The 18,029-nt window shown below is 39.9% G+C and overlaps 1 protein-coding gene across 1 annotated transcript in view; it reads right to left on the bottom strand.

Moving 5' to 3' along the window:
* NELL1 (neural EGFL like 1) overlaps positions 1-18,029 on the bottom strand; it is a 215,005-nt gene that overhangs the window by 96,348 nt on the left and 100,628 nt on the right. Inside the window, exon 9 of the mRNA XM_075501602.1 lies at positions 847-969. Within this exon, the coding sequence (XP_075357717.1) occupies positions 847-969 (123 nt within the window). The remainder of the gene's footprint in view (positions 1-846; positions 970-18,029) is intronic.

Raw genomic sequence — 18,029 nt, 5'->3', positions numbered from 1 at the left:
CTAAGTACAGAATATTTTACCCAGTCCATTCCTCAATTTCAATAGCTGTCATTTCAAAAAAATTAAAAGTTAGTTTTCTATTACTGCAATTCTGTTTAGAAAGTCAGAAAGTATACAATCCCAGACAAGACAAAAAATAGCTTTTTATGAGACAAATATAACTCTTAAACACATGAGTTACAACTCAGTAGTACTTCATGACACAGCCCTCACTAAGCCAACTAGTTAACATACTCCCTCCTCTGTCTTTATATAACATATTTGCTTCTCTCTCTCTACAGGAACAAAAACAAAAAAACCACCCTCAATGAATGACTTAGCACTTCACAGAAAGCACAGCTGGCTATCGGTATTTCTTGTTTACATAACTGAGAAATCTTCAAAATACATGATTAAAGGTAAAGATTACAAAAAAAAAAAAATCCTTTTTCTGATGTGAGTAGGCAAAGGACAACCATGTGATGTTAGCAAAAAAGACAATTATCCTAATTTAAAAGGCATCTGCTTAAACTATAAAAGCCAAAGGTGATAGCATATACCATTCATAGTTTATAAAACAATGAACGACACTTAAAGGCTGAATTATACCACTCAAAGGACAGTATTCGGTGACAGTAAATGTAAAATACTTTTCTTCTAGCATTCAAAAGTATTTCCTTCTTGCCGAGAAGTTATGCACAAATCAATTCCCATCATCTCCATGCATACTCCATTTGCCAGATGATAAATCTTCCAGCGAATCATTGACAGAATCCGGCCATCACAAGTTACCAGAACGTAGGCGACTGTCAGAAAGTATTAATAGAGTCTGCCACTTCTATGGTGTTTCTAGAGTAACAGGCTTACCTCGGCAGATGGTCCCGTTCCCCACGTATCCGGGTTTGCAGGTGCAGGTATGGCCCCTGACAGTGTTCGTACAGATTGCATTCTCATCACAGTTATGCTGTTCGCTGCCACACTCATCATGCTCTACGAGGATGGGGGGAAGAAAAAAAGTTACAAGACAGACAGTGAGCTTTCAAGCGTGATGACGTGGCATTTGAAAACCAAGTGGAACAACAAGGTTGCCGCAATGGCTGAACGCTGGGAGTTTGGCGTGGGTGTCTGCTACGGGTCTGCTGCAGTTACAAGACTCAAGAACATGTATGTGGTGACAGTGGATTATTTAGGTACAAAAAGAGGAAGGGAAAAAAAAAGAATCGGTGAGGAGGCAAAGTATGGCTACGACAAAAACCCACGAAGAAGATTATCACAGAAGAATATCTAACCTTTATGTCACTGTCCATCACCAACGGTAATAAGCATAAATACAAGGTAAGTGAATACAAGAGAGGGGCCCTAACAGCACACCCTTTAAATACACAACTCAGTTGTCACAGCCACTTGCTCTAATGCATGCCGAGCTGAATCCTTCTCTAATAGCGTGTAATAACATTTTACATTTTTAGAGTACCATTCATGCCAGCGAACCCCAAAGAGACTTCCAGACAAATGGACCACATTTTGCTTTCATCCTGCAACTCTCACCGCTGCCCCTGGGCCTAATTTGCTGCAGCTCCTGCACTTCACTCTCCTGTTACATTTTGTCCTAGTAAAGCATCAGTCAGAGGTGGCCAGCTACCTGACCCTGAAGTTTCTCGCTTCTTCCTGCAATTACTAGGAGCTTCCCTCACGCGGTACGATTGCAAAAAGAAAACCCGAATATTTTACACCTTGGCATTGGTGGATTTACAGTTTTGTTCAGTGGAATCAAGAGGGTGCAATGAAATTTCTTAAAACCATACAAAGGACAACAGACATGATCAAAAATCAGAATCAAGAGGGTGCAATGAAATTTCTTAAAACCATACAAAGGACAACAGACATAATCAAAAATCACAATCCAGAACCCTTCTCAGTAGTCTTCGTTTATGCAACTGCAATCATCAGGCTAGTATCCATATACTGAGAGGGAAAAGGTATTCCCTTTCTGGAATCAAGGATTTGCTTAAATATACCAGCGAGTAAGGGCTGTTCAAAGGACTACAGATTGAATTTAACCTTCTATAGACCAGAGAGAGAGGTAGTGCCTCTAAAACATGTGCAAAATACTCATTTCCACAGACACTGAATGAACCTCTTCGGAAGATTCTCTCCACTGAGAACAACAGGATCACAGGCTTTGCCAGGCTAAAGTTAACCTCTGCAATGCCCTCACTTTACCATATTATAGAACGACAGCCAATTTCAAGATAACTCAAGACACACGTAGATCTGAACGGTGGATTCCAAGGAACCCTCCAAACCAAATACTTCTGGAACACCATTGATAACTATTTTCAGAACATATATCTGACATATGTTTTCTATTCTTCAAATACATTTGACAGCAAAATGATATGGATTGCAACCATTTCATTTCAAAGACCATCGAGCGATATATCACTCGCTGACTCTTTGCTTTTAGCAAGAATCTCTCATACAGACACACTCAAATGTGCCTGGCTTTAGCTGATAAATTCAGGCTTACATTTATACTTGTTAGTTTATGTCGGTCCCTAGCTCTGCTTAGTAATTCACCTCAGCTCCGTTCTAATTTTCAGATGTCTTATGTATTCTGAATGCTAGGCTTCTTCAAGGGCTGCCTGTTCTCTCCTTCGTGTTTTAAGAAACTGTACCGCAGCCCGATTCTTGCCGCTCCGGTCTCATGGTGCTCAGACTGCTGGGTCAGACACAAAAAGCGTCAAGCTCCCCTCCAGGGAAGCGCTTCGCAGGCAGCTGAAGTTGAATGATGCTTTCTTTTAAAACAGACACCCTCTCCATAATCTCTCACTCCTCCTACTACTTTTATTAGTTATCGCCATTAGCTTTCATGTGTTCGTCTTCAAACTATAATGAGAATGCCTTTGTGATAGGCTCGTGTACACACAAGAACATTCCTGCTCAAACAACTGCCAAAATTAGTTGATTACCTTCTCAGCACTTCAAGTATAAGCAAAAGATTTCCCAGTGGTGACGTATGTGTATTTAGGTAAAACACAAGAGATTATACTCTGCTATGTTGTTCTAAGACTTTGACAATGTAAATCATTGTATTTACCACTCCTGCAGATGTACAGATGCCGGCAATATTGAAAGATTTAACACTGACAAAGCTGCGTTCCCACAGTCATGCTTAAAACAGAGGTCAGTTTTTCCTAAGCAGATACCATTTGAAGGGTTAGCACCAAATCTGATAATGGGAACCTGCCCTTCATGAGACATCCTGATGCTGCTGGCACAAGGAGGACTAAGGGAACCTCATCTGCATGAGGAATCCCAAGATTTCCTAGCAGCAGTATGGCTGCAATGATGGGAACTTTAAATGAAATTTTCCCTGGTGTAGAGTTGTCTGTAGATGATGTTGCTACAGGCCTAATAAGAATGAGAAAGCATTGATTTTCTGTCAAGCTACAAAAATCTTCTATTCCAGATGGAAAAATCCTTAAGATTCTGTCAGTAGTAAGTTATCTTGGGTTTCCTTCTCCCTCACAAGAGATGATCCTTTGGAGTACTTGGTGCTCACACTGGGAAGCGAGCGTGGAAGGTGGGCTCACGTTTTGTTTAAACTCAAAAGAGATTATGACTAATTTGCAAAGAATATCCTTTCTTACACACATCACTTTCCAAAATCTCCCATTCAAGCACATCAGACAGAACCTGCTTTTGCTTTAATGTTATGGTAAATACTATCTGACTAGATAGCAATCAAAGACTGGAAGAGAAGGACACTGAGAAACAAGTGAAAGGAGTCACAAAAACTCCTTTCTCTGGGGACCCAGCCCCTGGAGTTGGAAGATAGGGACGGGGACCAGAATGGAGTCCCCATAATCCAGGGGGAAATGGTGAGTGACCTGCTGCACCACTTAGACACTCACAAGTCCATGGGGCCTGATGAGATCCACCTGAGAGTACTGAAGGAACTGGCAGATGTCCTCACCAAGCCCCTTTCCATCATTTACCAGCAGTCCTGGCTAACTGGGGAGGTCCCTGCTGACTGGAGATTAGCTAATGTGACACCCATCTTCAAGAAGGGCCGGAAGGAGGACCTGGGGAACTACAGGCCTGCCAGCCTGACCTTGGTACCGGGAAAGCTGATGGAGCAGATCATCCTGAGTGCCATCACACGGCATGTAGAGGATAACCAAGGGATCAAGCCCAGCCAGCATGGGTTCAGGAAAGGCAGGTCCTGCTTGACCAACCTGATCTCCTTCTACGACCAGGTGACCCACCTAGTAGATGAGGGAAAGGCTGTGGATGTTGTCTATCTAGACTTCAGTAAAGCCTTTGACACTGTCTCCCACAGCATTCTCCTGGAGAAACTGCCTGCTCATGGCTTGGACGGGCATACTCTTCGCTGGGTAAAGAACTGGCTGGATGGGCCCAAAGAGTGGTGGTGAATGGAGTTTACTCCAGTTGGCGGCCGGTCACAAGTGGTGTTCCCCAGGGCTCTGGTGTTGGGGCCAGTCCTGTTTAATATCTTTATCAATGATCTGGACGAGGGGATTGAGTGCACCCTCAGTAAGTTTGCAGATGACACCAAGTTGTGCAGGAGTGTTGATCTGCTTGAGGGGAGGAAGGCTCTGCAGAGGGACCTGGACAGGCTGGATCGATGGCCCAAGGTCAATTGTATGAGGTTCAACAAGGCCAAGTGCAAGGTCCTGCACTTGGGCCACAGCAACCCCAGGCAACGCTACAGGCTTAGGGAAGAGTGGCTAGAAAGCTGCCCAGCAGAAAAGGACCTGGGGGTGTTGGTTGACAGCCAGCTGAACATGAGCCAGCAGTGTGCCCAGGCGGCCAAGAAAGCCAATGGCATCCTGGCTTGTATCAGGAATAGCGTGGCCAGCAGGACTAGGGAAGTGATCGTGCCCCTGTACTCGGCACTGGTGAGGCTGCACCTCGAATACTGTGTTCAGTTTTGGGCCCCTCACTACAAGAGGGACATTCACTGAAAGGGTTATCAAGCATTGGACCAGGCTGCCCAGGGAACTGGTTGAGTCGCCATCCCTGGAGGGATTTAAAAGACGTTTGAATGAGGTGCTTAGGGACATGGTGTAGTGGTGGGCTTGGTAGCGTTAGGTTTATGGTTGGACTCGATGATCTTAAAGGTCTTTTCCAACCTATACGATTCTGTGATTCTGTGAAAAAGTATCATTCCAAAGCACCAGAGAGGGGAGAGCTGAGATAAAAATCCTCGAAGTCATGTCTTATTTTGACAATTTCCCTTTCAGCTGAAAATGAGAAGCATAGGAAAGGGGATTCTAAGACAAAACCAAAAGTCATTCTCAATTTTTTTTTTTCCACAGACATATATATATGTAGATATAAATAAATATGCTGCCATGCTCACAAATAAAACTGTTATCATTAAGTTTGACTGAAGTCATCCATCTCTCTGTGACTTCTATTTGTTATGCAATATACACAAAAGGAGCTTATGATCAAAGACAAAAAGAACGGGCAGGCTCACTGAGGACAGTACTGTAGGATGCAATTCCCTGACCCAACACTCATTCCCCTGGATTATTAATACCCATTTCAAGAAGCAGGTACCACTTCAGAAGAACAACTACAACAGTAGCACCACTCTGGGCTTACAGACAAAGTTAGTTTATTTATGAAATCTCTGTAAATTATCTTCAGCATTAGTATTTCTGATACTCAGGAATTCTGGTTATTGCCGCCTCTATTCCATGCTTTGTCTTTGATAAAGCTAGAGAGATCAGTTACTTTTTTGTGCCTCTGTTTCCCTCTATAAAATGAGAATATTACAAGACTTTTTTTTTTTTTGTATATCATTCTTCTGAAATCCTCAAATACTAAAGGTTTTAAAAAAATTAAAGCATATCAATTTTCTATTGCAAAAAAGGGAGAATCAAATATTAACTGCTGGTTTACCTTCTACTTCACTTAGTTTTCCTGCAAGCAGAGATAAGATATGAAAGGACACATAATCTCTGTAGCTTCAGCTCAGCTGTCCTTGTTTCCTAGCTGCCAAGCTACACCTGAGGCCAGCAAACTACATGTTTAAACCTAACATCTTCCTTCTGGATAAAAACCTTCCGGAATTTCCAAAAGCTTTCATGAACTTTTCCAAAATCCTCAAGAGTATCTTATTTTCTGAGTTCACACCTGAACCGGGCCAGCTTGTGAAGCAATGACTATAAAGTTCATTCTCTCCTCAGCCTTCATCTGATAACGACCATCAGTCTCCAAAAGCACGTGAAAGATCGCTGGTAAGAAGTTCGGCATCCTTTTACAAAAACATATCTCTGCCGCCTGTGTTGTACGGCGCTGTGGACTCATGACGTGCATCAACTGTGGGCGTCCTCTATGCGTACATTAAGCAATGCTTCAGTTTCGAGGAACTAAGGCCTTTAAAACAAAACCGCTACAGAAAACTTCTGTTTGAAAAAGGTGTCACTGGAAAGTCAACCCTGGTTAACTACTTGCCTCAGGCAACTGAAATTGCATCAACTTGAACAGAAGTCCACTCTGATAGCACCAGGGGTCTGGGGACACCATTGTTTATACACGGGTAGCGTTACATGACAGCACGTGCACAATGGTTGAAGATAAGTATTATAGGTATCTCTGCTTTGTTCACAGGCAACCTAATAAAAATAAGTTTATCTTGATGATTAGAATACTCAGGAGCTGTCTGACAGAATTCGTTTCAGTATTACATGGCCTTACAGAGATAACAAGCACATAAAAAGCAAAGTTAATTCACCAGAAAATAGTTTCAAGTAGATGGTTAGTTGCACATCCTATTATAAGAAGCACCAATCCATCCTACAAATCGCGGAGAACCACTTTATACCAAAACACAGGCCGGTCTGTAAGCACATTGATATTAGGGCACACACAATACCTCCTTTTTCCTGAAATCCCAGAGAAGAAACTAGTTACAGTACAGTAAGAAAACACAGACCATTTCCTGTTAAAGTCTCAATAACATGAAATTAATAAGAAACTACTGAGATAAGCACAATTACCAGACTGCCACAAAGGGAGCTGTGACCACGCTGCAGCCCCCCGTTCTGGTGCGCGCGCCCAAGGCAGGCAGACCCCGGCCAAAGCAAAAAGGAGGCCACAGCACCGCACACCAACATCTGCAACATCAGCAGCCAACGTCTACCGCCTACGTATGTAAAAAACAACAGCTGAAGAATACCTGAGGCAGCAGGAGACCAGGAACACAACTCAACTCCACGCCTGCCAACGGAACATTCGCTACAAAAGGCCGAGCCTCTGCTAATAGCTGTATTAGCTACACCTTCAGCCACAGCAGAATAATCAATCGTGCATTTCAGCTGTGAAGCTACTGGCTTAAGTTTTAAACAGACCTTTAGCTTTCTTCAAAACACAGGTACCTGTTTAGGCTAATGAAGTTAAAGCACCTGCAGGCTGTAGCAGCTCCTACACACCTCAAATGAGCAAGCGTCCCAGCTGCCCCAGCATTAATAGGGAAGCCTGCTGACGGCTGATCACTTCAGTGTGAAGTCTAAATAAGAATATTCAAACAAGGACAAAAAAAGTCAGCAACCTTCAGGCACCCCTGTTTCTATCAAATCTTCCATATCCCCACTTTTCTAGCCTAATCTTACTGCGGAATCACATAACTAGTGTTGTTACTTGTGCGATACTTGAAAAATACGTTCTGTTCTGGGCTAGACTGAACGGGAAGAATGCAGGAGGAAAAGCGCTGGGGGCGGGGGGGACGTGCCATACAAAGATTTTGTCTGTCTGAGGTAATGCATTCTGCATAAAGCCACCCACACCATATTGCAAAACTGTTTGGAAGTAAAAACCGCCACATAAAAATAATTCAGAACACATGCAAAGTAAAAAAAGGATTTATTTGTCATTTATTTATAAATACAGAGGCACAAATACCTAAACGTATAAATAAATAATTATAGGTAAATACAAATTTTCGCCATTCATATGTACATGAAATGCAGTGTTTGTGAAAAGTTCTAGGTAGCTCTGACAATTAGCATCAGAAGAACTGTCAGTAATAAAAAAAAGGCATATTTCTATACTCTTGAAGTTTTGGGTATTACAAATATCCACATTTTTACAGTGAAAATTTTTTTACAGTAAAATCTCTTTCTATTCATTATACAAGAGGAAGACTGTCTTTGCTTATATTTTGTGTGTATATTTTTTTAGATGCATTTTTCAGAGGTACTGCAGAATTTCTAGGATCCTTCTGCTTTCCCATGCTGAAAGAGACAACACCATTGTACTTACCAGAATTTGCGTGGGCTCTAAAGGCAGGATCTACTTTGCTTTAGCTCCCCCCCCCCCCCTTTTCTGTATATACATGGAATAACTCAAGTATGTGTATTGTAGTACACTTTGTCTAAAATGTTTAATAGCAAATTAGAACCATAGATGGAAAACATATAGCAAACAACACACAGTAAAGCTAAGAACCTTTTGGTCAAGAGTCATAACTAACTGTAACATGAGGATAGCTTTCTCTTGCACAGTTCAAAAGCCCGTAACGGATTTCAAACTTATAATTTCTAAAAGGTACATTTGACACAGGATTTATTTTTCAACAAGAGTGTTGACCTTTTATCTTTATTTTCTTTGAATAAGGGTGCTCTTTGAAAAAGGACCAACACTGGAATGCAATTACTGGAGACATATCCCATTGAATGGTCTTTCACCATAGCTGCTCTCACTTCTCATTACAAGAAAAGGCCCCAATTTAAACTTGCTTACAAGATGGAAACAATTTTCTTATTGTAAGGGTTTTCTTCCATTAGTTCCCCAAAGCCTTCGTGCTTTAATAATAAAACATTCATCTTGGGAAAACACTGTGCAAAGATTCTGACTGTTTCTATTTATTCTTATTTTTATAACATTGAAAAGATATCTTAGTTGTTCTCTAAACTGTTGAGACGACGGTCTGCTTCTGGGGTATGTAACCACAAATGCAGCAAACATTTCTATACACCAAGAGACTTACAATAGAGGCAACTCACGGAATAGCAAGGCCATCAGATGCTACCATTGTTTATTAATACAGAGGCCAGTTGCACAACATACATGCCCTAATGTAAAATTAATTAGCTATCTGGCAACAGTTAAGCAACAGCCTTTGAAAACTCAGACAGGAGAAAGCCATCTCTGCAGATACTTTTAAAAAGAAGCAATGCTTTGTTGCATGGCATTAGGATTCAAGTGTCTATGTAATAACTAAGGCTTTAAACATGAGAGATTAAAAAAATTAATTTAGGAAGAATTGTGGCCGTAGTGGAATCAGGATTTCAGCTCATAAGAAGTTCTGATGAAACAAAAGGGATAGCTTTTAAATAGACTGAATAAAAGGAAGTATTATTCTGAACACACAGGAAGAATCTCCCCCAGAAGACCTGGGCAATTAGAAACAAGATGCATACATCAAAGAAGAAATGACATTACAGATGGTAAGCTGGTGAAAGATAATAGCTAATTGTAAATCCAGGCAACCCGGGGGGGACGGAATCTGTATTTTCCCCTACTCACGAGAATTAACGAAACAAAGTAAAGTTTATCTAGGCCCATTCTGAACTTCAGTCATCCAAGCTCTCCCTGCCCATTTCCGCAAGGAAACAGGAAGAAGGAACAGGGCGCAGAACAGAAAAGCCCCACTGTTCCTTGGCATAAGGATACGCTGCAACTTTATCCTTATGAGCAGATAAGGATACATATACTGGCAGAAATATCAGGTTCGCTGTTCTTCTAATAAGAAACTAAAATGCTATTGTAATTTACGACACAACAGCTTCTGGTGTTAAACATTCAATTATTTAGACTACATTCTAAAAGAGCAGACACATGCCACTCTTGGGTAATTAGGAAGAAATACTGGGGTTTAATTTGAATATAAAATTCTGAATGTGCATGCAGTTGCCTCTCAGAATAAAACCTCTTGAATGTTTCCTTTTGAATTATAAACTAAAATTCTTTCTCTGGCTTTCTGGCACCTGGTTAGTGTTTGGTCACATTCACCTATCTACAATCAAGTTTATAAAATGAACTACTAATGTAAGCCATGCTTCTTCTTTTTAATCTATTTTGTTCTAATTTATTCGAATAAACTAATCTGCCTAGAACTGTCTAGAAACCAATGTAACAAATTCATGTTCCTAAACTGGTATTTAGAGAGAATCCCTGAGATTTGCCTCAGTGATTCAATTTCAACTTTAATTATTACTTGGTTTAGTTTAGATTTCCACACCACACTGAAATCTTCTTTGTAGTCATGTATTAGAAGATCATAAACAAAACCAATGTAATCTTACTCATGCACTTAATATGCATCATAACTAACATGATCTATGGATATATCTAGGGGAAAATGGACTAAAACTACTAGCTCATCCTAAAGAGGCCAGTATGCAAACGTGGGCAATAATGACACCTGTACATCAGTTGGTATGATTTCAACATTCAGTGAGTGAAGTCTTTACAACTCATGCCTTCTGCACTGAGATGCCCACCTTGCTTTCTTTCCCCTCAGCAAGAAGCAGAAAGCAGAGATGAATGCAAAGGTCTATATTCTGTTCCAGTATATAGAGACTTCATTATTTATTGCCAAAAAATTGACCTTACTAACGATCCTTATTCCTATGAATCCCCTAAGTTCCACTCTTGTGTTATATATACGGACAGAAATAAGAACCACCATGGATGACTAAAAGATCCGCTATAAAAGAAGAGGACATAAATTTTTGTAGTACACAAAACATTTCATAAGCCAATGTTTTTCATAAGGAGCTTTTGTTTTCCCTTTTATGCTTACCTTAATTTAACATCCAGAAACCTAAAGTGCATTGAGTTAAAACTACGTTTGAATAGTGAAGGAAGAAGCATTTGCTGGTACGTTTGGATGATCTACCCTCTTTAGCACTCAATTCAGTTTACACTTTCAGCTTTTGTCTTCACTCAGTCCCGTTCAATCCGTTTTTCATATTATACTCTAAATTATGTGAATAAACCCAATGCATAAAAGCAAAAGTCAGGTTCTGTTTGAAATCAATAAAATATCAGATACACTCTAAATTTTCTCTTGTATCAACACAAGACCTTTTCCTGGCAGCTATTCACATCGTAAACATCCTAAAGAGCGTGTGCGCAGGCGTGCATACCACGTATCCCGTTCCGCAATCTGAAGGAGTTCCGCCCTACCACGTCCCCTCTTGCATTGAAGGTCTCCGTGTCATCCCATCCGTTTCTGAGATGGACAGACCAGAAGCGCACACAGGATTCAAGACACCAGAACATCATGGATTTATACAGTAGCATAATAATATTTTTCATTTCGTTCTCAATGCCTTTCCCAAAGGATCTCACTATTCTGCTCGTCTTTGACCATGGTTGAGCAGTGAGCTGACATTTTCAGAGAACTACCCGCGATAATTCCAGTATCTCTTCTCTGAATGGTAATGGCTCATTTAGAGCATTTGTATATATATCTATCTTCATTTGCCTTTTTTTTTTTTTTTTTAACCCAAGGGAAAAGTACTTTATACTCTGACACTGTTCTGCCTCGCTACTTTATAAAACCAACTACCAATAGTACCCATTTGAATTTCCATGAGATGAGTTCACTAAGCAGTGATAGGAAATTCTTAACTGTTACAATAAAAATGTTTATTTTTGGCTAAATCAAGATGAATAAGAGGTAGCCTTGCTGACAGTAACATTGCATTTGTTTTCTGCAAGGGGAGAAGAAAGAAGAAGTGGATCTCTTGCTAACACACTATAAAATATTTGCACATACATCTTCAATGCCTATATAACATTTGTTAGGAAGTGGGAAGACAGACATTTGGTTTTATTGTTTTCTGAACACAATACTAAAAAAGGAAACAAGAAAGCAAAGGAAAAAGAGGAAAATCTGAAAAAGTGAAATCCTGAAGAACTGTGTTTAAGGCTTGGACACATTGCACCCTGCTATGAAGCTCCCCAAGATTAAAGAAAACAGCATTGAACAAACTAGGTCAAATGTTTGAAAATTCAAGAATCACTGGAAGTGTACACCATTGTTTCCTTTACCTTTAAATTTTATTTCCCTAATCTCTTAAAGTGTGTTTCAGTTGAGTAGACATGTCAAATTAGTAAATAATCTTAAAATAATTTTATTAATATAGAACAACAGCTACTAGATTATTAGTGTGAAGAGCCACAGTATCAAGTGGTTTTTTGACATTGAATTTCCATGTCATATGTACCAGGGAAATATTAACAATATTGACATATACAGAAATTCCAGAATGCATCCTTAACAAACAAGCAGGCTGATAATAAAGTGGCAATCCACCTGCCATACTCTCAATTTAAACTGGATACTTTGCTGCAGTTTTGTGGACTTCTTTTTGGAAGCCAGATTATTCATGTTTGGATGCAGTATTGTCTAGTTGTCTAATGCTGGCAAGTGATCTTAAGAAAAAAATCATTATGTAAACACTACACACTAGGACAGCTTGTATGATTGTCCTAGAGGATTAATAATCCATTACAATTTCCACATCTTCCATCTCAACATATTTCTCACATAACAAAAATATGCGAGGCAACTTTGTCATTAGCAATGCGTACCTTTAATTCTAAAACTTGCCAACAAACTTGGAGCACAATTGTGGGGACAGGCATCAAATTTAATTCAAACCAGATCTAGACAAGAAATTCATTACAAGAGTTTGGCAAGGTCTGCATATTGCAGATTTAAAGATGCAAACAAAAAAATTCCACTAGGGAAGAAACCACGCTCCATTATCAAAAAAGCTCTTTTGTTATCTTTACGCTTTGAAGAGTTGGCAAATTCATACCATCAAAAGAATGAACCCTTTTGCAAGTACGGTTTCTCACTGAGCAAAGAGCTGGCATGTCCATACCACTCATAGTCTTCAGGACTGAGGCTAAACTTCATGAAGATCAGATGATCTTTCAGAACTAAAACTAAGTAGTACGGATTGCCCATTTTCAAGTTTACAGACTCAGAGTAATTCCTAAATTTACTGGCAGTAAGAGTGCACAGGAGCTTCATTTCTGGTCCTACAGCTCAGAATGAATCTCTCCTTATGCAAACTTTTGCACAGGGTGAAGGAAGCATACAGCATATTGCTAATGAAACACAGCCCAATATAAACCCATTTTTAAGACTAAGGGATATCAATGATTAAATCAAAGTCTCAGAGGAACAAGAAATAGTTCACAAAGTTCACAAAAATGTAATACTGTACACATGGGAAACACATGTAGTGTTGAAGAGCAAATAGCTATACCCTCATCTGCAAGAACCAAAACATCTTAAAAGTGTTTCTCCTTATTGGATTTATAAATCAGAATGGCCAGTTTATGCACTGGATGTCTAGAGGTTTGCAGTAACCTGGTCTGCATGCCAGTCTCTTATTAATTATTTATTCATTCACTCATTTAAGGAAGCCAGAAGAAAGTCCAGATTTCACAAAAGATACGGTATGGCCTTGGGTGCAATAGTCAGAGCACAGGGCCGTATGCGGGAAGCTCATTCTGTTCTGAGCCCTCTCACACACACGGTACTTCACACAAGTCATACTATCATGCCTGCATTATAATGCATACCAATATTTTTCAATTGGAACACGTGAAGCGATATGGTCGTCTTGATTATTATTCTGGGATATTAAACTTGTAATACAATGCCTATCTTTTCCACAAACCAGTTAAAAGTCCGATGCCTTGATGCTTATGAGGCACCTTGATTGTGTATATTGATTTGTATATTAGTAAACCACTAGTTATTCCAAATTTCTCTAAGTAGTTATTGCTTTTCTTGACATAGTTACAAAGCAGAGAATTTCATACAGAGAGCAAATAAAGCCTTGAACTCAGTGTGATGTACCACACTGAAAGAAAGCAGCTACACATTTCCAGCTAGACTGGAGCAGTGACATTAATATTGATAGAGGAATGGTTAAAAACCAGTTCTGTGAAGTTCTCAGCTTCTCTAAATCATAGGGCGTTCACTTCGGAAAATAAAGAAATCACACATAATGACACAAGCTGAAAAACTGACTGTCTAGCAGTCGCCGCTGCCTAATTTACAGTTTTCAGCAGAGATGCCTGTTACCATTATATCTTAAGATACAGTTTTATTTTGCGTCTGTATTGCTAAAAGCTGAATATGGTCCAAGTACCTGCATTGTCCTGGAAAAGAAACCCTAAAGCAATATGATACTGATTTATTTATATAGCAATATAACTTAATCTAAAAAGACAGGCTGCTTTTTATCCATAAAATTGTGAAACCTGCATATTTTATGAAGTTGATAGCAGAACCTCATCTTTCAGGTATTTTCAGTTCAACAATAGCCGCAAGCTTTATTTTGCAGAAATCTCAAAATCACTAATGCAAAAAGTATGAAATAGACCTTTGGATGCAATTTTTAGCCAACATTTCATCATGGCTTGATGAACTTACATTGGCGATACGAGTTCAAAAGAGTTTTGGATTTCAGCACTCCACGATGCTTTAACTTCCACATAAAAAAAATTACAAAAAGCAATACATACCCCATTTCAAACTTGCACAGAAGTCTATTAGAGCTATTGCAATATAGTGAGGTGGAATTGTTTCTAAATGAACCCGCATGTGTGACAGATGGGTCGATCTGCTGATACAGGAAGACATAAAATCACAGGTAAGTTTTTGTAGCAGAGTTCAAGTACCATGAGGACAAGACCCGTATTATTTCTTTGCACCTAGCAGAGATGCAACGAAAAGGCTTGCAGAGTGTTGGAGCATGTAGTACAGATGATACGAAAGTCACAAAGACTTAGCATAGTTTTCTCAATTTTCTGTTTACAAAGTTAGACAGAATCGAGCCGTTAGGCTCCCCTGCAGACTTAGCACCTTTATGTTTTAGGTACAAGTTTCTAATTAAGCAAATGCTGCACAAAAAATGGACTCCAGTCTTTTTAAGCTTTTGACAGAATAGAAATGGACTGCTGCTTCTTACTGAAGGTAAGCAGAATATTTGCCTAGCTGCAGCTCACAAAACCAGTGAGTGCTGACTGAGATTCTTAAAAACGGATGTCTAAAAACTGGCTTCTAAGACAGTATTTATGCATCTAAATTACTAAATGGTTTGCTCTCTCAGAGTGCTGAAACTTCCCCCAATGCATTTAACTAGGACAAATAGGATCCCAGCACTTAAAAAGGGGGGAAAAAAAAAAAAAAAAAAAAAAGTCTAGTTCTTTATGTCACTCCTGTGCATTAGCTTTCAGTTTACTCCTTTAGCCTCACAAAAATACCATGGAATTTTTACATGGAAGGAAGTGATCAAATCATTTTACCCCTCAAAAAGTGCAACTTCAGCATTATATTTACTCTCAACACACAGAATCAATTTTGATTTGAAAGCAGAAAAGGCAACTAGTGCATCATCATTTCCTAAGGCACCTGTGTTTTTCCCTGGAGATATTCTACCATAACAGTGATCACAATAGACCATACTTGTCTTATGAGATCTGACAAGATCACAGCCTAAGTTCCTTTGGCTGCAACTAGACCTTCTTATATCAGCAAAACACTGCACAGTATGAAGATCCCACTGCTGAGACAAAAGCCAGATCAAACAGAATTTATATGCTGTGCATTGCTCAGGCTTTCACCACTAACTTACCAAAGGATAATGACAGTACAACTTTATTTTGCACTTTGATCACTTCAGTAAAAATTAATAAAAATTACTTAGATACGCAAACATACCGTCCACGAGACTGAAAAAAGTGCATGGTTGTTGATGTTCATTCAAACAGGGAATTCTTCTCTAAAAAACTTCTGCTCCAAATGCATTTAAAAAGTCACAGCCAGTCACAGAAAAGTAGTAATAAACAGTATGTATTACTATCCAAGAAAAACAGGGATTTAAGTACAGGATTATCCAAGAAAACCGATGATGCAAGAAAGGTGTCTTTTCTCCAAAAAAGCTTAGAACATAATTTTAGGGAGGATAGAGGCAGTAACCTGCAGTACCCGAAATCATCAAACACCACGGAAAGCACTGCAGAAATACACTGGAGATTCAGAGCAGGGGCCCCCGGGGGATGAAGTCACATTCATTTTCTGGCTCCCTTCTCAGTGTTAACCAGTGACTGACTCACTAAGTGCTACCTGAAGTCTGGTACTAGGACACTGCATTCAGCCTTTGGCAAAGCAGGAGCTAATTAAGGAGGAAAGCAACACACCAGGTGTGAGGAACGTCTGCAAAAATGAAATTACAGAAAAAGGCACGATGAAACTCCATACTTAGCTTGAGTACCTAATACTGATAAGACAAATCCATATATATGCATCTATGAGACAGAGAAAGTGGGGTTAAATGACAACAAATCATGAAGGAAGCATGAAACTTCAGGAGGAGTATTAGATCATTTCACTAGAAAAAGTGAGACAGAAGTCAAACGAGAGAGAACATGAGAAATGAGAATCAAGCAATGGTGAACTTGGAAAGAACAAGTTTCTTGTTCACAAGAAACAACCTCCACAAAATACGTGTAGCTGTGCCTATTACATGCTGTTGTGCTGCTTAAAATTTAATTCCAGCATAGATTCCCGGGAAGAAAAGCAGGATTATGAAGAGCACTCCAGCTCAGAAAAGGGAGCAATGATGCTGGTAGCTAAACTGAGCACAGATCTTCCTGCAGAACATGTCCAGAGAAGAAAGCACGATCTAGGGGTGAGAACATCTGGCATAATCTGAATTCCAGCCCTCTCTCTCTCATTAACTGACTACATGACTTGGTGCCTGAGATATTTTTGCCACCTCTTTTGTAAAGCAGTGGTTAGAAAGGCGCTGTGTTAATGCAAAAGTCATCAAATAGAATGAAATCCTTTACCAACCGACACGAATGGGAAAGAGACTGGATTTGGAACATTTGAACCTTTTGAAACCAAAAGATAAGAATCTAAACAAAACCTGACATCTGTCACTGTCAGGTGCCAGGTAAACATTATGACACGCTGGAACACCCTGACACTTCAGGGATAGCTTCTATGTACAAGAGCTAGCAAATAATCAAGACAATTTGAAAAGCGTTGCTGGTAATCACGTAATGATACAAGGAATGGCTGAAACACGTCTGACAAAAGCCCATTGGGAAAGCGATAGATGTTAACTTACTGTCACAGGCTAAACATCAGACAGACAATCACCATAAAATTATCTGGAGGAAGGTGTCAGGAGGTACATCCTCAGCCATTAGCTTCACAGAATTTCAAGAAATAAAAAGATCGAATGCTTTTCTTATTTAAATGAAGACATACTTTACACATCAAATAATATTCCTGCTCTAGATACTACCTAACCCCTGCAAAGACATTTTGGTCTTCATTGGCTCTTTCCTAGAAGAACACCCCAATACGGAGAGGAGAAGACAAGGTTCGTGGTTCCCCCACCTCCTCCTGCCCCCCACGTCCTCCAGGCAGGGCAAGGCAAGGAAGTGATAAGTCCTGCCTGTACATAATTTTGATAACGACTACAATCTCAGTCCTTTTAACATCTTCCATTTAAGAGGCCCAAACCCAATTACAACCATGAACGATCGGTCTCTCGCGTGTCACTTCTGTGACACGTGACAAATGCCTGCGAACAACAGAAAATACTGTCACAGAGAAGAGGTATATACCTTGCCAAAGGACCCCAGAGCTATAGTGCACACGAGCTGAAATCGGCACTAAATTAGCACCAGAGTAACTAAGTAACTTTTTCCCACAGAAGACTATGGAGCTTTTGGTTTTAACTACTCCTCAGAAAACCTGAACACACGTACAGGGCCTGCAGCATCACGGTGATAAATTCCCCGCAGGAAATCTCCTGCCACAAGCTCCCATACATACAGATCAGACGGCAGCCAGGAGCCCTCCATCTAATCTCCATCTTACAGCGACAGAAGCAGGATCTTTATGCATAACAGTCACAAGCACTCCAATGCCACAGAAAAAGATCAGTGAATTAAGATCT

Source organism: Mycteria americana, chromosome 5, assembly GCF_035582795.1.
Source record: "Mycteria americana isolate JAX WOST 10 ecotype Jacksonville Zoo and Gardens chromosome 5, USCA_MyAme_1.0, whole genome shotgun sequence".
Classification (NCBI taxonomy): domain Eukaryota; kingdom Metazoa; phylum Chordata; class Aves; order Ciconiiformes; family Ciconiidae; genus Mycteria; species Mycteria americana.
Note: the sequence above shows the minus strand (reverse complement) of the source record. Positions and strands in the feature narration are given on the sequence as shown.